This window comes from Caretta caretta, chromosome 11 (assembly GCF_965140235.1).
Source record: "Caretta caretta isolate rCarCar2 chromosome 11, rCarCar1.hap1, whole genome shotgun sequence".
NCBI classification, from domain to species: domain Eukaryota; kingdom Metazoa; phylum Chordata; order Testudines; family Cheloniidae; genus Caretta; species Caretta caretta.
In genome coordinates this window covers 71052904-71075485 of record NC_134216.1, presented here as the reverse complement: position 1 = coordinate 71075485, position 22582 = coordinate 71052904, and the positions used below count along the sequence as shown (strand labels likewise).

Genomic DNA, 22582 nt, shown 5'->3' with positions numbered 1-22582 from the left:
TGTCTAATGTAAATGTGGATTTCTCATTATCTATGTAACTGTCCAATCCTTTTTTCCCCCTTTGGTATCCTGCTAAACTCTCGGCATCAATGATATTTTTTGACAGTGAGATCTACAGATTAATTAAAATTGCTTCGAGAAATAATTCTTTGCACACTATAAGTATATTGCCTTCCATTTTAATTGAAGGTCATCGTCTTATATTTTGAGGGTAAATAAGAGTGCCTAACTTGACCTTCTCAAGATCTTTCAATATTTTGTATACCTTTAACATCATCTCTTATTCATCTCGTCTTCAAGCTAAACAGTTCCAATCTGTTCAGTGTCTCATAAGGAAGTCTTTCCATGCCTCTAATAATTTTGGTCACCAATCCTAACTGAGGCATTTCAGTACTACTAAAAAAATACAAATATTTAATAATAGGTATAAGTTGGCCAATAATTTCATGTGTTGTGTGTTTTCAAATAGACATTTCATTCTAAATTTTTGATGTCCACACAGTGCATAATTAATACATAAGCAGTAATAAGGAAATGCAAAATTTAATGTGCCTACAACATTAACGCTGCCACTCGGGTTCTTGTTTTCATAGTTGAATGTGTAACGTGATGATTTTTATGTTAGGTGTATATCACAAAATGTTCAGCAGGCATAATGTGGACAAATAGCACTGCTGTAAGAGCCATAACTCCTGCATTATTATTTTAAATGTGCAAATTTAATGATGCATGAACTGAGTCTCCTCCATGTGGAAGTGTGTTACGCTCAGTCCCTTCTATCAGTTGAAGCCCCTGTGTTTCTCTACCACGTAACAACACACAAAGATAGACATGAACCCTTTTTAGCTATTTCTGGAATTTTACCCCTTCTTCTGAACAGCAGGCGAGACCAATGTGTGAAACTTAAAGGCCAAATAAACTACCATAACAAGCTAGCTACTAAAAAGCATATCATATAGTATTAAAATAAGTCACTAATAGCATAGTATTATAATAATTACATATTTTCTGAGTAAGCCAGGCCTAATAGGTGTGGCACCCTGTCCCCCCCATAGAGGTGGGTAGGTCAAGTAGACGTTGATTGTGCTCGTTACAGCCTTGGCTAAGAGAGCTGGGTGTTTTAGATCAGGCAGCAGAGCCTCATGCATTAAGATCTAGAGTCCCAAATTCAATCCTTGATGCTGCTGACCCACCCAGAGGCATCAGCATTACAGCTGTATAAGTGTATGTTTATATATGTGTAAATAAGTATAATAATTGTAAACGTGCACATGCATTTAATTGATAGACCCTGGAGCTGCTATATGGTATGAGAGGTCATCTTCCATACACTTCCATGAAATATGTCTTCAACACTTACTTATTTGGCTTAAGAGATTTAACATTTGAAACCAAAATAAGACACCATTCTTGATCGATTGTATTGCGGTAGTGCCCAAAGGGCCCAGTTGTGCTAAATCCTATACAAGTGAATAGGACTGGATCATAATGCAAGGCACTTCTTTCCACCAGGTGCTGAGCATACTTGTCTCTACAGTGCTCTTAGGCCCTGCTGCCTAGGAGCGCAATCCGTCCCTGTTCCACGCTTCTACTAGATAAATTGGTGCTAGCTGTGATAACTCAGCATAGGTTTTGTATTATATGTACAGGTGAAAAATGGGCAGATTCTCAGTAGATGTATCATGTGAATGTTGAAAATGCAGGTGTCAAAACATGGAATTTGCTCAAACCCCTCAAGTAAAATAAACTCTGCCCTCAGAACAGAAATATTTAACAAATTGTAAGGTGCCCTCAAGAATTTATGTTGGTCAGACGAGAAATAAGACTGATCTATGACATGTACTTTTTACATGAGAAACAAAGGCTGCTTTATTGCGGTATTTCACTAGGGCTGGCTACAGCCTCTCTTCTCAGGGACTTTAAATTGGATGGAAAATCTGTAGACATCTGAGACTGCCAGGTGTTCCTGCACCTGCTGGTGAGGGGCTGGGGGAATAAAAGTAAAAGGGTCTTGTTAAAGAACTGGGCCCAAGAGCCTGCGAAGACTTACATGCATGCTATGTGTATGCACTGTGAGTAGTCCTAATGGTATCAATGAAGTCTGGGTGTTGAAGTACATGTGTAAGTCTTTACAGGATCAGGGCCTTGGCTTGTACAAACTACTGAAAACAGCATAATTAAAGGGAAACATACACAGCACAGGTCATTATTGTACAATGTACACCATCAAAGCAGCATTTGTTTTGTAATGGGTAGCATTACAAACCTATCAGTCAAGAGGTCATGTAGCATTTACAGACAACACAGAACAAATTTTACTTTGAAATATTGCAAAGAGACTAAAATGAACATTTTGCAAATTCATGATGGGTTTGTTTTATTTCTAGACGTCTGTGGATATTTATAGCTGTTATCCAAATGGTTCTGTTTATTGTAGGGTTCCTCATGAGTGTGAGGCTGTTGGCACTGGTAGGTTGAAATGTAAACCTACCAGTTCTGACACTGTCCTTTTGTAATTAAACAAAACAAAAAGGGTTTGGCAGTGTGGCAAATATAAAGGATACATAATTTTGTCACAATGTAACTCTCAGGATGAACAGGTGCATTCTTTACCTGTCGGGAGTCAAATCTTTCTCCTTCTTTTTCTTCCCACTTTTCTTCCCTTTTTTCTTTTTCTAAGGACCATAAATGTAGACAGTAATTAATGACATAAGTAGTTGGGATGTAGAGCTGAATGCTATTGGAACTGATACGAAGGCCAAAACTTGCCGATCCAACTTTAATAAACCTAAATATGTCAGTATTTGTATTTTCCACTATCTATGTACTTTTATGTGGTCCTCACCAATATAGTATCTGAGGAATAGATTGTATCCTTGCAGCACTCTGTGAGATAGGGAAGTACTATTTCCATTTACAGATGAGAACCTGAAGCACAAAGGAGACCAAGGGTATGTCTACACTACGAAATTAGGTCGAATTTATAGAAGTTGATTTTTTAGAAAGCTATTTTCTACAATCGATTGTGTGTGTCCCCACATTAATGCACTAAGCGCATTAAGTCGGTGGAGTGCATCCACAGTACCCAGGCTAGCGTCGACTTTTGGAGCGTTGCACTGTGGATAGCTATCCCACAGTTCCTGCAGTCTCCGCCGCCCATTGGAATTCTAGGTTAAGCTCCCAATGCCTGATGGGGCAAAAATATTGTCGCGGGTGGTTTTGGGTACATGTAGTCAGTCACCCCTCCTTCCGTGAAAGCAATGGCAGACAATCATTTCGCGCCTTTTTTCCGTGCGGGCGCCATACTGCTTTCAGCAGATAGTGCAGTAGGACTGATATCTGTCGTCGTCATCCACCACTTCCACTGTCACTCTACTCTCTTGCTCTCCTGATGCTATGAATGCACCTCGCAGGTCCTCTATATGACTGTTGTCATCCACCGCTTCTGCTGGCACTCTGCTCTCCTGCTCGCCTGGTGGTCTCACAGGGCCACTTCTGCTGTAACTCTGCTGGGCTGCTCTTGTCTCACCATACCACAGCAAGCATGCAGCCCGCTCAGCTGTTGTGCCCTGGCAGCAGACGGTGCAGTAGGTCTGCAAAACTGGTCATCCAACCACCGCTTCCCCTGCAACTCTGCCCTCCTGCAGATGCCATACCACGGCAAGCATGGAGCCTGCTCAGATCACCGCAGCAGTTATGAGCATTGTAAACACCTCGCGCATTATCATGCGGTATATGCAGAACCAGAACCTGCAAAAGCAGGCGAGGAGGCGGTGGCAGCGCGGTGACAAGAGTGATGAGGACAGGGACACAGACTTCTCTCAAAGCTTGGGCCCCGGCAATTTGGCCATCCTGGTGGCAATGGGGCAGGCTCATGCAGTGGAACGCTGATTCTGGGCCCGGGAAACAAGCACAGACTGGTGGGACTGCATACGTCTGGGATGATTCCCAGTGGCTGCAAAACTTTCGTATGCGTAAGGGCACTTTCATGGAACTTTGTGACTTGCTTTCCCCTGCCCTGAAGCACAAGAATACCAAGATGACAGCAGCCCTCACAGTTCAAAAGTGAGAGGTGATAGCCCTCTGGAAGCTTGCAATGCCAGACAGCTACCCCGTCAATCGGGAATCAATTTGGAGTGGGCAAATCTACTGTGGGGGCTGCTGTGATCCAAGTAGCCAATGCAATCACTGAGCTGCTGCTATCATGGGTAGTGACTCTGGGAAATGTGTAGGTCATACTAGATGGCTTTGCTGCAATGGGATTCCCTAATTGTGGTGGGGCAATAGACGGAACGCATATCCCTATCTTGAGACTGGAGCACCAAGGCAGAGAGTACATAAACTGAAAGGGGTACTTTTCAATGGTGCTGCAAGCACTGGTGGATCACAAGGGACGTTTCACCAACATCAACGTGGGATGGCCGGGAAAGGTACATGATGCTCGCATCTTCAGGAACTCTGGTCTGTGGGAGCGGCTGCAGCAAGGGACTTACTTTCCAGACCAGAAAATAACCACTGGGGATGTTGAAAAGCCTATAGTTATCCTTGGGGACCCAGCCTACCCCTTAATGCCATGGCTCATGAAGCCATACACAGGTACCCTGGACAGTAGTCAGGAGCTGTTCAACTACAGGCTGAGCAAGTGCAGAATGGTGGTAGAATGTGCATTTGGACGATTAAAGGCACGCTGGCGCAGTTTACTGACTCGGTTAGACCTCAATGAAACCAATATTCCCAATGTTATTACTGCTCGCTGTGTGCTCCACAATATCTGTGAGAGTAAGGGGGAGACATTTATGGTGGGGTGGGAAGCTGAGGCAAATCACCTGGCCGCTGATTACGCACAGCCAGACACCAGGGTGGTTAGAAGAGCACAGCAGGGTGCGCTGCTTATCAGAGAAGCTTTGAAAACCAGTTTCATGGCTGACCAGGCTACGGTGTGACAGTTCTGTTTGTTTCTCCTTGATGAAAACCCGCCCCCTTGGTTCACTCAACTTCCCTGTAAGCCAGCTGCCCTCCCTTCCCCGCTTTGATCACTGCTTGCAGAGACAATAAAGTCATTGTTGTTTCAAATTCATGCATTCTTTATTAATCTGTCACACAAATGCGGGGATAACTGCCAAGGTAGCCTGGGAGGGGTAGGGGAGGAGCAAAGCACCGGGTGGGGTGGGGGAGGAGAGGAGGAGGGAAGGACAAGGCCACACTGCACTTCAAAACTTATTGAATGCCAGCCTTCTGTTCCTTGGGCAGTCCTCTGGGGTGGAGTGGTTGGGTGCCCAGAGGCTCCCCCCGCCCCTGCATTCTTGGGTGTCTGGGTGAGGAGGCTATGGGACTTGGGGAGGTTACACAGGGGCTGCAGTGGCGGTCTGTGCTCCTGCTGCCTTTCCTGCACCTCAAGCACATGCTGGAGCATATCAGTTTGATCCTCCAGTAGCCTCAGCATTGCATCCTGCCTCCTTTCATCACACTGCCACCACCATTCCTCTTGATCCCGCCACCTCTCCTGTTGCTCCAGCCATCTATCCTCTCGCGCATCCCTCCTGTCCTCTCATTCATTTTGTGCTTTCCTGGACTCTGCCATTGTCTGCCTCCATGCATTCTGCTGGGCTCTTTCAATCTGGGTGGACTGCATGAGCTCAGAGAACATTTCATTGTGAGTGCGTTTTTTTCGCCTTCTTATCTGCGCTAGCCTCTGGGACGGAGATGCTAGTTGCAGCGTTGAAACATTTGCAGCTGTGGGAGGAAAAAAAGGGAGATTAAAATTGAAAAAGACACATTGGCCATTTAAAAAGAGGGGCTGATGTTTTTGGGTTAACGTGCAGCACAAACCCAACAACCCCCCCCACCCAATTCTCTGGGATGATCGCTTCACCCCTCCCCCCACCACGTGGCTAACAGTGGGGATGATTTCTTTTCAGCCACAGGCAAATAGCCCAGCAGGTATGGCCACCTCTGATGTCCCTTTAATAAAATTCCCCTATTTCAACCAGGTGACCATGAATGATATCACTCTCCTGAGGATAACACAGAGCGATAAAGAATGGATGTTGCTTGAATGCCAGCAAACACTGGGACCACACGCTGCCATGCTTTCTTATGCAATGATTCCAGACTACATGCTACTGGCCTGACGTGGTAAAGTGGCCTACCATGGAGGACACAATAAGGCTGCCCTCCCCAGAAACCTTTTGTAAAGACTTTGGGAGTACCTCCAGGACAGCTTCACTGAGATGTCCCTGGAGGATTTCCACCCCATCCCCAGACACATTAACAGACTTTTCCAGTAGCTGTACTGGCTGCGAATGCATCCCAAGTCTTCCGGGCAAATTAATAATTAAACATACTTGCTTTTAAACGGTGTATTATATTTACAAAAGTACACTCACCAGAGGTGCCTTCTCTGCCTTCAAGGTCCGGGAGCCCAGGTTGGGAGGGTATTGGATCCAGGGTGATAAATAGTTCCTGGCTGTTGGGGAGAATGGTTTCTCCACTTGCCTGGTGTGCGCTCTCTTCAACCTCCCCCTCCTCATCATTTTCCTCGTCCCCCAAATCCTCATCCCTGTTGCGTGAGACTCCCTTGCAGGAGTCCACATACAGTTGTGGGGTAGTTGTAGGGGCACCCCCTAGAATTGCATGCAGCTCATCATAGAAGCGGCACGTCTGGGGCTCTGACCCCGAGCGGGAGTTTGCCTCTTGGGTTTTTTGGTAGGCTTGCCTGAGCTCCTTAAGTTTCATGTGGCACTGCTGCGGGTCCCTGTGATAGCCTCTGTCCTTCATGCCCTTGGAGATTTTTTCAAATATTTTGGCATTTTGTCTTTTGGAATGGAGTTCTGATAGCATGGATTCATCTCCCCATACAGCGATCAAATCCAGTACCTCCCATTCGGTCCATGCTGGAGCTCTTTTGCGATTCCATGGTCATCTCTGCTGATGAGCTCTGCATGGTCACGCCATGGTGGCCAAACAGGAAATGAAATTCAAAACTTTGCGGGGCTTTTCCTGTGTATCTGGCCAGTGCATCTGAGTTTAGAGTCCTGTCCAGAGCGGTCACAATGGAGCACTGTGGGATGGCTCCCAGAGGCCAATACCGTTGAATTGCGTCCACACTAACCCAAATTTGACCCTGTGATGTCTATTTCTGCGCTAATCCCCTCATCAGGGAGGAGTACAGAAATCAATTTTAAGAGCCCATTAAGTTGACAAAAATGGCTTTGTTGTATGGATGGGTGCAGGGTTAAATCAATCTGATGCTGCTAAATTCGACCTAAACTCGTAGTGTAGACCAGGGCTAAGTGACTTGCCTAAGGTCCCATAGGATGGCTGTGGTTGAGCCAGGAATTGAATCCAAGTCTCCTGAGTCCCAGACTAGTGCCCTAACCAGTAAACTCCTTCCTGCCTCCTCTTTGTAATGCCTCAGGGAAGAAGTAGCATGAGGTCAGGATAACTAGAGCAGGTCTTCTCTTGGGATTTTCTCCACAGTAACTGAAGCATTATGAGGAGACTACATATTGTGCAAATGGCTTCCTCACAAATTGCAAAACCCCATGGAAAACAAATAAACACAAGTATGGGAATCACATATGCTAGCACTCTCCATAGTCATTAGAAGTCACTAGACACAAATATACTTATCAACATAACAATTAACTAAGGACAGCACTTGGTTAATCCATGTGTGTAACACACAGTGAAGTTAGAGCTTGGTGTAGTAGGCCCAGTCCAGCAAAGCACTGAAGCATCAATGTTGTTGAGGTCAATGAGACTACTCCACACATTTAAAGTCAGGCATGAGCTTAAACGATTAGTTTCCTCAACCCTTGGGAAGACTATATAACCTCCTACTCATGCATTTATTTATTATTTTATTGAATTATTCACAAACCCTTATGCAGCACTCCAGTTTAAAAAAAAATCCTATCTAGCTATCTGGAAAATGCTGTGGTTCCCGAAATAAATCAGCAATGATTAGAAATGAATCTGTTATAACTTTCCAAAGACCGGATCATACTTTAGACAATCTGCTGCTCATATCATCTGTTATTGTTCATAATACAATGTAAATAATCTAGACGTACCCAGAGCTATATAGTTAAGAGACAACTGGAGAAAGCTAATATTTGTAATGGACCTGCATTAGAATAATACAAACATATCCAAATATGCAGAACTATACCACAGACTTATTTATGTAAATAGTCCTAGCAGTGTGTATTGTTTTATAGGACAAGGAACGTTACGCAAACATCTTTAGTGACGGCGTCAGAAAAGTATGTATCAAACTGTAGTAGCAACTGGGAGATTGTGGAGATACTGGCTATAATGGGTTATTGCCAGTGCTTCTCTAGCATTGTTTCTTTGTATTTTTTAGGAAATTGGAAGAAATTATAACATCATGGGTACTTATTGGGAAGACAAGATGATTTTTTTCTTTATAAAGACACTGAACATATGCTGAATTTATTGGCCAACTAGTAACTTTTTCAGGGCATTTTCACCAGTAAACTAACTCAAAAGCTTAAAAAAATATTTGTTTTATGGAAAAAATGTGTTTTCCTAATTAACATCACTGTTTCTGGGAAATCTGGCAAGCACCGAGATAAGAGAGAATGTGAATTTTAGACTGTGGCTTTCCTACAAAATATATCTTATTGACAGATGCTTTTACTGTATAGTAAATGCAAACAGGCTAATCAGTTATGAAAACCTATTTGATTTTACCTTTAAATGTGTCCATCTATTCCATCCCCTAACCACTTTGTAGGTGTCCCATTTATTCATGGTTATTTTCCACTTTCTTGCATATCCTTTACTGTATAATAAAACTGCATTTAGTTCTGGCTGATCTAATGGTGCCTCATCTCCATTCCTAAGTGGGGTGCACTCAGGGTCTTGTCTCTTTAATGTGTGATCACTAACCGGGTTATGAACAGTTCAGGTGTTGCTGTAAGCATACACAGAATCAGTCTGCAGCAGGATTCTAGAGCACAAGGTGGAGGAGATCTTAATAGAGACACTTTCCCTCCAAGTCAAAATTGCATTGGCCACTTCCCCTTCATTTGCAATTGTACAACGTACCTGTGGAAGGTACATCAATTGCTTATGTGGACAAGTAGCATGGAGAAAGTACTTCCTGGATTTTTTTTAGCTCTCTTTTAAGTGCAGTTCAGGGCCTGGAAAAGAGGGGAGCATCGCCATGTAACCAGCTCTCTCTGAACCATTTGCAAGTGTTTTATGGGCTGCAACTGATCCCTAGATGGCAGGTGAAGAAGCCTTTTCTTCTCATGGAGGGCAGCATGGCAGCATGCTCACTAGCATATTTGTACCATGTCATATTATGCTAACTCACAGGGGACATTAGAGAAGAAGGCAACTTTTTAAAAATGATAGAAGCAGATTCTGAAAGTAATCACAGCAGCTAATGTATCTCCTTTACAGATTGCAAATGATACAGCAATGGCCTTGTGCTACTGCACATTTTCTTAAGTAGTGCAGGGAAACGTCTTCACAGCTCTGTACCTAAGCACTGAGTATCCTAAGGCTATGTCTACACTGCCCCGCAGTTCAGACTACGGGGTTGTGCACCAAAGTGCTGTAATTCCCTTGTGTAGATGCTGCCGGTGCGAACGGAAAGGTTCCTAGTTTATACAAGGTAGTCCTGTCTGAAGGAGGATTACATTAACGGGAACTATGAACTTTTTAGTTCATGCCCACGATGACCACACTGGGCAGTTACAGTGCAGCACTTTGGTGTGCACTGCTGTTCACACCCCTATAGTCCGAACTGCAAGGCAATGTAGACAAGCCCTTAGATGTATCTCCAGTCTTTCTGGCTAATGCTACTGTGGTGTGCTGCCACCCAATGTGTTATGTCAGAGATCAATTATGAAACCCTTTTATATTAGAAATATGATACAAGTAACACATACACACACAATCTGAGCCATTTTCTTTCCTCAAACTTTACAGTAGTTTCTTGCTCATTTTTCCTGATCTTTGTTCAATGAATTTGTGACAAATGTTTACAGTATTGGTAAGAATTGACTAACAGTGCCTAGAGAACATGACTTGTGAGGCATAAATGCCCATGAAATAAGAAAACCAAGGGGAGAAGGCAAAGCCAGGACTTGTGTATGCAGCAAGTGTGCTATGTTGGTATAGAGGGCCAGATTCTGATACCCTTACTTGCACTGAATAGCACCTTCTTCCACGGTAGTCCCAATTTCTAAAGCTTGCCACTTTTTCTTACACAATATCTCTAAAATCCTGCTTTTCTTTTCTGCCCATGCAGCCAAAGCCCTCATTATTACCACAACTTCCTCTTTTCTGGGCTTGACTGGCACACCTCAAGTCTATTTAGTATGGGTTTTCAATAAGTCACTTCTGTACTTCTGAAAATTTTACCCCTTGTTAAGGTCTTCAGATTACTAGGGCAGCTACGTAGGATGGGGCTATTAGAATCCTAATAATGTTGACTCTTGCCTTTGCTCTACCAGCGTTCCCAGCCTGCACCATCCACCAGTCAGCTTTTCTCTCAAACATCTCCATGGCTTCTCCCATGCTGCCCCATATGCATGGGGCAAATTCCCTGATAAAGTTAAAACAGCCAGTATCTTCCTTTAAATCCATCCTTAAAACTCACCTCTGCCCTGCTGCTTACAAACCTAGTCTGCTCATCATGGCTGCACAGATGACAAGGTGCAACTGTGCCTTTTTTCCACCTCCCCACCTCTACAGCCAATTAAAGAAACCCAACCCTCAATCCATTTGACTATTAAGCTGGATCAATTGTTCAAAAGATTAATTTGCTTGAATGTTGCATTCTCATCTCTATCCTCCACTTGTTGATGTGTCTAGATTGTAAGCCCTTCAGGGGCTCAGGAATGATCTCTCTTCAGTGTTTGTACAGCACTCCGCACAATGGGGCCCGCAATCCTGATGAGAGCTTTTGGGTATTACTTTAGTATAAATATTTAACAGTAATAAAATACTTTCATGGGACTGCTTATGCAGTAAGGCGCTGTTTAGCCTGAGAAGGGTATCTGAGTCTGGCCCAGAATAAGAGGTGATTTGGCTTCTTACCCATCAGGCCCAGCTGATTGATATATTTTCCTCACAGCCTAATGGCTAATATTCCAAAATCTAATCCACCTGCTCTTTGTCTGTGAGGCAGCGGGTGAATATTTAGGTTCCTTCTGGAACTATTGGGCCAAATGAAACCCTGGTGTAACTCCACAGAAGGGATAAAATAGCCTGTTATCTTCTGGGGGAATGTAAGTGTTTTTTGCTCATTTTTCTTTTAGAATGCTAAATGGTATTTAAAAGTCCTGAAATCAATGGCAAGGCTCTGCTTAGAGGTAAACTGTGTGAACTAAGAGGGCTGACAGCTTCCTTCTGGATTTTAATGGGATGTCTGAAAGAATCAAACTTTTAAAATCCAAGGTCATATTTAAGGGCACCTTTGCTGTAATGGGAAAAAAAATATATGCAGCTAAACAGTTTGACAGTGAGAAACAGTCCATTTCCTTACAGTGGCCTTCCCAAGAGTTCAATCTCAATGGTGCTTACACATCTCAGCACATGTAAAGCTGAGCTGCCTCGGAAAAGGGAATTCTGGGAATGATCTATGGCAGGAGTTTTTCCTGATGGATTGAGAGCTTTTTTTTTTTCTAATTCTTTGCATTTTTTTTAACCTCTGACTACTTATTCTAATATGCCACTATAGAGACTGCAATGGGGCTTTCGACCTGCACATCAATTCCTAGTGTGTCTATTCCCTAGTGCCAAAGAGGAATAGCACTAAGATTGGTGGGCTTGCAGTGAATGGTAGTTGTAAAGCAAATAGAAAAAAATCTTTCTAAAAGCTGCAGTAAGAATTCTCAAGAAATATGGCCTCACAAAAATGGAGCGTGCCCCAACAACCCCTATTGAAAAAATTGTTTTATGTCTGGCATCACTTAGTCTTCACTGGCACCATGAAATCTACAAACATTCCCTAGTTTGTATCACCTGCTTCAGAGGCCCTGGCTCCTCTAGGAAAAGGACTGGATGGGTCTGCCAACACTGGCTCTTGATCAAAAAGAAGGGTTACTACTGAATAATTAAGTACTCTTCATCAGCAAGTTGGCAATCTGCTTCCTAACTGCTCCTAGTCTACATTATGCCAATTTCAGAAATCCAAATTCTCAAAAATCCAGTCTAAGGTCCATATGCTTCATTACAGTGACTCAGTGTGTATGAACTGTGGGATATTGTGTACACAAATGAGAACTGAGGTGTCTTAATTGCCATGTGTCCATGCAACTATCCATTTTGTGTGCTGAGTCACTTTAACTGCATGTGCATTTTTGTGCATTGCCTTCCTTCTCTTCAAAGTTACCCCGGCATTTTTTAAATTGGGTCCATATAGTATTCATATATAAATTTTCAAAGATGCCTCAACCTAGCTTTATTAAATTGCCCTTGTAATTTTTTTTGTCAGGTGCAAAGAGCATTCTAAATTTCTAAAAGGGCTGGGATCTAAGTAGAAGTGCTGCCGATAAAGGTATTGGCATGCCCAAACAATTCCAAGAGTGAAACTTCAGCACAAGATTAGGGTTTGTTATTTGCCTTTAGCATTTTAAACTGAAGTGCTGATTCCATCTGTAAATGCTGAATGCCTGTTGTACAAATGTTATCTGGAATTTAAATTCTTGGGTAAAATAAAAGTGCGCATGCAATTCAAAGGAACATGCAATTGTGAAGTTCTCTGTATGCTGTAATGCTGTGAACTACATGTAAACACTATATGTCAGCACTCAAGTTGTACTAGAACATTTCAGAATGCTGTTCTGGTACTTTTTTAGGAGCTGGAATGGTGTTCTGGCACTTCCCTTGGATCTGGGCCAGGCATTCCCTTCTCAGCTGCAGCATGTCAGGCCATCAAGTGCCATTGGCAGGCCCAAACAGGGGGTGCTGGACAGTGGGTCAGCAGAAGGAGCTGGGGACACTACAGCCAGGAGCGGGCAAAGGAGCATAGAGGTGAGGTGGGAGATGTTGGGAGCCGAGTATCAGGGCCACTCAGACAGCAGAACACACCATGGGGAGCAGGAGTCAGGCACAGCTAGGAGAGGTGGGGGGCAGGACAACTGCAGGGAATCAATCTCCTGCTTCACTGGACCTGGACCTCTCCTAGCTCCTCTACTGCCTTCCTCCTAGCTCCCCCGCTCCCTCCTGGGGCCTCCCAATGCCCTGCATTCCAACCATTCGTTTTTTAGGACTCCAGTACTGCTATATTTGCTGCATTTTAATGGGTCAAATACACTAAAGTAATTTATGCCGCTAACATACTTCCTTTTCCTAAATAAATTTGGTTTAAATTCTCCAATGGTTAGCAGAATACATTTAAATAATATTTACTGAAATGCACACATTTGTGTGTCAGTCAGTTCAGATACTTGACTGATTAGACCAAGATTTCCAAAAGTGACTAGTGATTTTGGTTGTCTTCGTTTTTGGGTGTCCATTTGGAGACAACTTAAAGGGACCTGCTTTCTGAATGGAGGATACTCAGTCCATGGAAAATCTACTAGCTCCCAATCCCATGCCTTAATTACAAGACCATCATATTAATCTGGATCAAGCAGGCTCAGAATATATGGTCTGATTTTCAAAAGTTCAGAGCACCCTCCATTTCCGTTGGCTTCAGCTGGAGCTGTGGTTTCAGAGTACTCTTGAAAATCAGATCAATATTGTGGGGTTGTTCCCTGAGAATGGTTTGCCTGGTCCTAAAACGTAAAATAAAATAAAAAGTGTAAGGGTTGGTCAACACTGAAATCTAAAAAAACTACAAAGAACACAAAACAAAACAAAACTGCCTAAGAAATCAGCTTACATGTGAGGTGGTTTTGACCTCTTGTGATCTAAGATTCACCAAACACTCACAGAGGGAGTTTCACTATTGACTTTAATGGGGGTAGGAGATCTTCCTTGGTATTTAGGGGCAGCGAATTGTGATGCATGCTGGCTTCTCCTCCTTTGCTGCACTCACCTTCTTTCCACCTTTTTTCCCCTTTGTCCCCTTTTTCTGTTTTTTGTCCTTCTCTCTGTCCACTGCCAGTTTCAGATTCTTCAGTTCCTGTCGCATCAGCTCATCAACCTATTCAGACAGGCACAAGGTTCAGTTTTTTTTCTTAGTTTTTCCATGCTGGAGCCATGCAACCAAAATCACTCTGAGGACAAATATTCAGCCAAACATTTAAGGAAAAGAATGGACAGGGCAGCTCCAAATGGATCCAAGGTCTAGATGTCAGGGCCAGTTCTTATAGCCACAGGGAAAGCCATGCCAGCAAGAACCATTCTTATAAATGTCTTGTTATTATTGTAAGCACACCTGCACTCTGATCTCCTCCTCCACTTCTTTCCGCTTCTCCTCTTTGATCAATTCTGGGTCATACTCCTGGGGGAAATTCCATTGCTCATCTCTGTTCTGCCAAACGTCTGTTATCCAAAAGCAAAGAAAGGGGGCAAAAAGTTATAGAAGACATTGCTTTTCTAGCTGTTGTTGAAAAAACCAGGATGAAATTATTATTAATTATATAAAAAGAAAAGGAGTACTTGTGGCACCTTAGAGACTAACAAATTTATTTGAGCATAAGCTTTCGTGAACTACGGCTCACTTCATCGGAACTTAATTATATGTATGTAGCAGATGCTAGAGACCCCAAGCAAGATCAGAGCACTATTGTGCTAGGCTCTGAGATACGCAAGGTTAACCTTCTTTGCCTTGTACTGTAGTTTGGTATTGGATTTCAGGGGGATAGTAATGGATATTGAGATTATTACTTATAGGTTGCAAGTCCTAATCCCTAGAGCTTATGTTTTTCACTTGCAACCTTAAGGAGTAATGATATAAAATGAGTTCGACCATGTCACTTTACTTTGGAATCCCTCCACTGACTCCCTCTTGCTTACTGTATCAAGTTTTAAAATGTAGCCTGGGAAAGTCACTAAAATAGCTCCTACCCAAGGAGCATACAGTCTAAAAGACTTACACAGAAAAGATAAGACAAGTTGGGGGACCAGAGGCACAGGTTAATCTAAAACGTTAACTCCTCATCATCCTCATTCTTCCTTGCTCAATTATATAATACAATGCTGTATTAAATACAATAGAATGTGAGGGCATTTGACTGATGTGGGATAATATTTTTGCCTCACAGAAGAAGTGAGTCTTGGTAGTAATTTGAATGAAGATGAGGTGTGGGCCTGGACCACTGGCTTGGGAAGCCATTCCACACATAAGGGACCTCATAGAAGAAGGCATGAAGATGGGAGTGTGAGATGGAGGGGGCAGTGAGGCTGGCATCATTTGTGGGACAAAGGGGAACAAGATGAAAATTGGATCCAGCACATACAGGTGCAGCAGAGCTGGGCAGAACTTTGAAGGTGAGGGCAAGAAGTTTGAACTTTATATAGTAGGCAAGGGGGAGGCGGTGGAGAGATTCCAAAAAAGAGTCATGTAGTCCAACTGACATTACATCACTACTTTTTAATGTTGCATGGGTCAAACACAAGCAATAAGCAGACTACATTTGAGGGAAGGAAAGTGAGAAGTGCAAGTCTATGGCAAAATTTCTGTTTATGATAAAGTACCTAATGATTTTACTTTGTGAATATTTTTATTTTGAATGAAAACTACTTTTTGTTTTCCAGAAAAGTAAACTGAAATTTGGAAAGCCCTATATTTGTTTGAATTCTGTGGTATTAACGAAGGAGACACATTAGCAAGCGAAACTGCTTATCTCCTCTTTCAATAGATCGAATTAGTTTTAAAAGGACAACTCCATACCTCGAGTTTCCCTACATTCCAAACCCTGGTAGTATCTTTATAATGACAGCTTATCTCCAGCAGTATGCACTGATTCAGTTTCCAGATGATTTAAAATTACAGTTTTCTACCTTAAAACATAGACTCCTTTATGAAGCTGTTTTTCATGGACTACTCTTTTCACTACCCTCTGCAGTGTCTAAGACACTATAAACTGAGAAAGATATTCATAGCACTGACAGGAGATCATGCAAGATTTAGTCTAGTTAATATACACGCTGCTATCTACTGCTTCTGAGAATTCTCTTGGATTCCAATTATGTGCAAAGTTTGTGTGCTTTTACATATAGGGAATAGTTTTTGCAGATGAAGAGTCCTAATTTTATAACTAAAAATGGTAACGATTAAGGAGGACAGTGGATTTTTGGTAATAAGGAAAGGAACACAAAGGTATAGACGTCAATTTCTTTAAATGACTCCAGGCCTGTCAAATAACATGACAGATGCCACATAATATTTCAATGGGAAAGGTTGACTTGCCCTAGTTAGAAGGCATGTCCCCCAGGGTTACCCTAGTTTGGAATTTCAGCCTTGGGGAAAGGGGATATTACATAGAAGAGATGTGAATTTTTAAACACTTTCCTGGCTGGGTCAACAGGTTGCAAGTGCTATGTTTTCACAGGAGCATTAAGCTTTAGGTATTTATTTTTCATAGACTGAGCCACACTTTTTATTTTATTTTTCATAATTGTTTGTCATTCTGTGCATGGATTAGTGGGTAATAGGCAGTCCGGACAAATCACAAAGTCCGGACAAAGCCTCCTTCCTGCATCTTAGCCAATAGGCTTTATTGATATTACTTGGCAACTGGCTGCTGAGGACTAAATTAGTCACTAGGTTAGAGGTCTCTAATTTTAGAAGATAGATCAGTAGCTTGTAGATATTAGATGCTATGTTATTTTTTTCTAGATCAAAAAATGTTTCTCAGTTCTTTTTAAAGCAAGGTCGGAAGGTTAAGGACATTCTGTTTTCACTGAGTGGTCAAAAGTGCACGGTGTTCAATTACATATAGGGCCATTTACCTATGGGAGTGCGTGCATGTTTTTGTGACATGCAGTTGAATCACCTCTTTTTGAAATGCATATAGCTTTCTCGAGATTCATCCTTTTTCTCTGTCTTTATATGGCTGCTAGCAGGCTGCCCTTTGGGCTAACACGGCTGTCAGCATCAGCAGTTACAGTGCACTTGCTCAGACTCAGAAAACTTAGCCTTTTTAATGTACAAAACATTATTTAGTGTTAATATTTTCATTGCAGAGAGCAGCCAGTGATCAATACAGGGGGATGCTTAATCGTCACACTCTTATGGAAATGTTTAACTGCTTGGGGACAGGGTTTGAGATCTTTCAACGTAAGATAAACATGAAGTCATGTCACCACAGCTTACAGCACTGTCAAACATATAGGAAGCATGGTCTAATGGTTAGAGGCCTGGGATGGGATGGGCTATAGGAGACCCAGAGTCAATCCTGCTCCGCCACAAACATCCTGTGTGACCCTGGGCAAATCATTTAGCCTGTAAAATGAAGGTACAAGCCCTGCCCCACAAGGTCTCGTGAGGATAAATACATTAAGAATATGAGGTGCTCAGAGAGAGGGGCCACATAAGTACCTTTAGTAGGTAGAATATCACAAGAACAAATTATTGCTTGTGCCACAATTGAAGTTGTGCAAGCCGTACATTCACGGTGTTCTGGACGAGGTTGCTTTCCTCTTACTACAACATAAGAGGAGATTGCATATATACATGGTGTGTGTGTGTGTGTGTGTAAAATATGTTTTAAGTGGCTATCACTTACAGTTAAGGTTCCCTAAACGTTTCCATTGTAGGCATCTGCTTTTGGTCACTCAGAATAATGCTTACTTATTAGATTGAAATTTTCTAGGCTTATTCACTGCTAAAGGTGAGTTTTCTTCAAAATGTCTATAAACAATAGTCAAGCACTTTCAAGCAAGGGGAGAGTGAAAAAAAAATCCAATATTAAAATATTATGGCCTTTTCAGAGTCACTCTACCATCTATCTGATTTGATTCTTGAGATTTTGAAAAATTGCGCTTCACACGTGAGCAGTACATTTTTGGCTAGTAGTAATTTAAATGAGAATTGCAGAGCATACTAAGTGAAGGTAGAGTACATTATGCATATCTGTAGAAGGATATAGCTAGGTAATAAACTATACTGAATCATAGAATAGATCGTAGGACTGGAAGGGACCTCAAGAGGTCATTTAGTCCAGGCCCCTGCACTCATGGCAGGACTAAATCTTATCTAGACCATCCCCAACAGGCGTTTGTGAAGGTTAGTTGTAAATGAGGTGGGGGACGTGCAGTTTGTAGAAATTAATAATTTATTAAAAAGCAGTGAAATGTGTGTGATAATACCCAGAATATTGGTTCAGATAGTCTCAATCCACAAGTGCACAGATAAAAGAAGTGAGGCAAAGCTGAACAGCTCTGGATACTTTCCTGTGAATATGTTCATCTTGGACATACCCATTGCTATCCTTTGAATCTCATTGGAGTTACTGTTCCCTCTCTAAGGATTTCTGGATGTGCTAAATATTGGTTAAATCTGAATCCCCGGCTGTAGTTTCAATTTACCCCAAATGGATTCTAGCAGTGTCTCTTGCTTACACAAGCTCACTGTTAAGTGCTCCTGGAGATATTTTCAGTGCATAGTGTAGTCACAATGTGTCATATAATTTATCAAGACTCTAAACCTACATATTTGGAGCCCCTACAAGTGTATCCTGTTAGGGAGGATTTAAGAAGGAACATACCTTGGCTACATATACAATTTATGGCAACATGTACACATCTGTTTTTAGTTACACTTTTGACAATTAACTTGCCCCATCAGCTCTCAAGCAGAAGTAATAATAAATGGACATTTTTTTGAAAGGGCTAGCTGTGAGATTTGGGAAGTCTCTCTCCCCACATCCCATCCATATCACGGAGTCAGTACTCTTAATCCAACCATGCATATTAACGTAAATATTTTAAATTATTTAACTCCTCCCTCACCTCTCCAATGATGTACACACCACTTACAAATATATGTGAATGGAGCATGCCATTTTGTATTTCTACCTTTTACACTTGTAGCTGAGGAATTTTTTCAGTACAGCTGTAGACAATCAATGTACACAATTTCTGGGGGATTAACAAGTAGTATTTGGGGCAGCATGGAGCTGTGTTGTCCCAGAAGGAGTGCCAGGACACCTTTTGGCCCTCAGGGGTCATTAAGGGAGTACTGTGTATGCTCCCCCACAAGCCTGGCAGGCAGTGCTAGCCAGCGTGGAGCCATCCCATCTTCTCCCTGCCCCCTATGCAGAGGCTGGTGTCGGCAGCGCTGCTAGCCCTGAGTGCAAGGAGTCCCATTGTTGTTGCAGGATGGGGAGGCACTGCTTGTGCCCTCTGCCTCCATTTTGTGCCTATGCAAGGACAAGACCCAGAGTGGCCCCAAACATGCTTAGCAGCACACATGAGACATTCCTTGCAAGTTAAGGAGCAATTTCTTCTGTTCTCACATCTGTGAATCTCGTGTTGATTTCAGTGGGAGCTGTATGTGTGTATTCAAGGGCTTTGAGCCCTCCTTTGAGTCTTACCATGAAACAACTCTCTGTGATTTATAATTTACAAAAGAAATTCCATGAGTTAACAAGGTAGAGGCTGGGCAGTACTCTGCTGATTACAACTAATTTTCAAATTGATAACTTGTTTTTCCCACAGCTGACCTGAGGCAACTCAATGTGAATGACTGCATAACAACAAAGGATTTCAGGCGAGGAATTTAGCAAGTCACTTAACACTGACTGTAGAGTGTTAAGAAGAAGAGATTAAAAAAAAATAACTTTCTCATGAGGAGCATAGGCATGGAAGTAGTGACAGCGAAACTCAAAACCTTTACTTCAGAGTTTGGTCTCAAGCTTTCCAAGGTCAGATACTTGTAGCTTATTTGCACGTTTGAGGCCTTACACTATGGCTCATGAACCATACTTCCAATTCAGCCTCTTACCTCAAGAGACTCTTGATCGTCCTGGTTGGGGAGTACTGGGGTATGTCTGCAAAGCAAAGAAAAACCTGCACCTGTCCCACGCTCACTGGGCTTGGGCTGCACGGCTGTTTCATTGCTGTGTAGACTTCTTGTCTTGAGCTGGTGCCCAGGCTCTAGGGACCTGTAGGTTGGGAGTGTCCCAAAGCCTGGGTCTAACCCGAGCCCAGAAGTCTATGCAGCAATGAAACAGCCCTGCAGCGCAAGCCCCGTGAACCTGAGTTGGCTGGCCAGCCACGGGTTTTTCTTTGCTGTGTAAACAGACCCTTGCTAGCTCCTTTGAGTAGTTAGGGTATGGATTGCAGAGCTTTGGATAGGGAAGAGGGGAAAAGGGGACAAGTGTGGAGGATGGGGTAGAACAGAGCTGGCTGAAAATTTTCGAAAAATACCGGAAAATTTCAAACTCTCTTTTTTATCAAAAATGCTGCTGAAATTTTTCATTTACCAAAAGCTGAGTTTTCTGTAAACAACAAAATGGGATGTCTGTTTGAATAATGGTTTTGACTTAAAAAAAGTTGCAAAAAATCTTTGCAGGAAGCACAAACATTCAAATCAACTGCTTTTTGGACAAAAATCTCCATTTTGAAAAGCTCTCTTTCTAGAACCAGTCTTTTCATTCAGAAAATGCTGACCAACTCTAGTGTGGAAGAGTGTGTATCAACAGCCTTGTCAGTGAATGAGAGGGCAAAGAGGGTAAGAAATTTAAGGAATGTGGCTGTAAGCTCAACTGCTAGATAGGGCTTTCCATTTAGTGGCCAGTCAGTACTATATATAAGCACAGATGACTTTTCTGAAATAAAAATAACAAAAAATTAAAGCACTTACAGAAGCACTACAAATACTTTGGGCCAGATTCTGCCACCTTTCCTTGCACTGAGTAGCACTTCGCTTTAATAACTGTCCCCTTGAATTCAAAGCATCTAGTCACAGAGTATGGCCCTGATATTGCACCTATTGTGAGAGCAACTGCTTTGATTGCATATTGTCAGCTATATGATCGGAGCCAAAAGCTTGTAAGGGTACTGGAATCTGGTCCTTGCCTTATGATATCCTAATGTTACCAGAAAGGTCAAAAATAAATTACAGGGGCAGGAGGAATCTCCTTCCAAATTTTACTTTGTCTAAAGCTTGCACTTCTGTAATGTTCCATACTTTAGTTTGATGTGACATGGATGGCATCCAATCTAAGTTTAATTAGAGAATGCTCCAACTATGATAATTATCTCCCTCTACTGACCTTTGTATCGGTTGTTTCCTTCCTCCATTATAGGGAGGAAATTACTAGGAGCCATTTTCCATCCCTCCTCTTCTTCCTGTGTGAAGAAAATATAGAATATCATTGTATTAATCACGAGATAGAGAGCCATTAAAAACACAGGGTGACAGTATAATGAAAAATGGGGTCACGTGTTGTTTTAATTCACAAGTGATTATCAAAAAGTTATTTGGTGAAAATTTGTTGGATAAGACCCCTGAACTAAATCATATTTTTCAAGCTGATCATATGGTTGAACTTCCTCCACAGAGATTGGGGCAGTTCATGTTCAAAACCAGTTGGGTCACACTAATTTAAAAGTTGTTAAACTACCTTGCTTTTGTAGTGTAGATGGGACCTTCGAGCATGGCAATCTATTTACCTTCCAATCATTTTTCTTCTTCACAATGTGCTAAGCACTTTGGTGTCATGAAATAAGGATTGTTTTTAAGCAATTAGAGGATTATTGTTTGAGGAAAAAAATGGGTTTTGAGAAGAGAAGTGTGCTGTGAAGGATCATAAAGGATATTGCAGGTACAGGGAATATGGCCTGGGAGACGGCATGGAGGTGATTTTGGGGCAAAAGAAGAAAGGAGGCATGAAAGAATTTTAATCAGTAGAGTGCATGACTTGACAAGGAGGTGGTGAGGACTGGCTGGAGGGGTATGCTGAAGAATAATGCAAGCAAGAGGATTCAAGGGTGGAACTCAAATTCTCTGCTGCTTCTGCTGCACTCCCACCTTCTGCAGGGGCTGAGATTTCTGGGGCCCATATCTGGATCTCCTGCAGTATGCGATATACTGCATTTAGACTATCAGGCCAGCCCTGTTGCATTGCTTTTAATTTTTTAAGTCAAACTTTTTACACAAAATGACATTTAGATGATTAGAAGTTGCATTTATAACAGACATACATTTATATTTTGTTCATGACACAAATATTGCTGTGAAGCGTGAAAACTCAATTGCTCCCCATTAATTTATTTAGCCAGTGAACATCATAGTGCATGTATATTCATTATTTCTTTTATCCTTAGGAATAAGCAAAGCAGTCATTTTGATGGCTAACGTCACTGATTTTATACGTTGAAGTAAAGAGTATTTCTATGCCAATACAGTTCAAATATACAACATATTGAAATAGATTTTTTTTTTCAAAATAATTCAGTATATAGAGAACAGCTCCAATAAATATGGGCCTAAATTCTACATTAGCAGTCAGTGTTTTTCATACAGTGTTAGAAAGATAAAGGAATTCTTTTCTTGATATTTTCCCTACATTCAGATGATAGAATAGCTGAGTCAGTGTAGTGTGAACTGTGGTGGGGCACCTTGAACCGATAATACCAGTTTTAATCCAGCCACAGATACGGGGGTAACAGCTGGATGAACACTAAGCATGTGTTTGAA

The 22582-nt window shown here is 42.1% G+C and overlaps 2 protein-coding genes across 2 annotated transcripts in view; both read right to left on the bottom strand.

Annotated features, from left to right (window-relative positions):
• Window positions 1-22582, bottom strand: part of DRC11 (dynein regulatory complex subunit 11) — a 163715-nt gene that overhangs the window by 34755 nt on the left and 106378 nt on the right. The window contains exons 9-12 of the mRNA XM_048870111.2: window positions 21156-21231; window positions 14369-14475; window positions 14027-14134; window positions 2614-2675 (exon numbers count right to left, since the gene is read on the bottom strand). Coding sequence (XP_048726068.1) covers window positions 2614-2675; window positions 14027-14134; window positions 14369-14475; window positions 21156-21231 — 353 coding nt within the window. The remainder of the gene's footprint in view (window positions 1-2613; window positions 2676-14026; window positions 14135-14368; window positions 14476-21155; window positions 21232-22582) is intronic.
• On the bottom strand, window positions 5181-7082 carry LOC125645094 (uncharacterized). The gene is made up of 2 exons (XM_048870114.2): window positions 6387-7082; window positions 5181-5733 (listed from the first exon to the last, which is right to left on the bottom strand). Exons 1-2 carry the CDS (start codon window positions 6838-6840, stop codon window positions 5549-5551), a joined length of 639 nt encoding a protein of 212 aa, XP_048726071.2. The 5' UTR covers window positions 6841-7082; the 3' UTR covers window positions 5181-5548.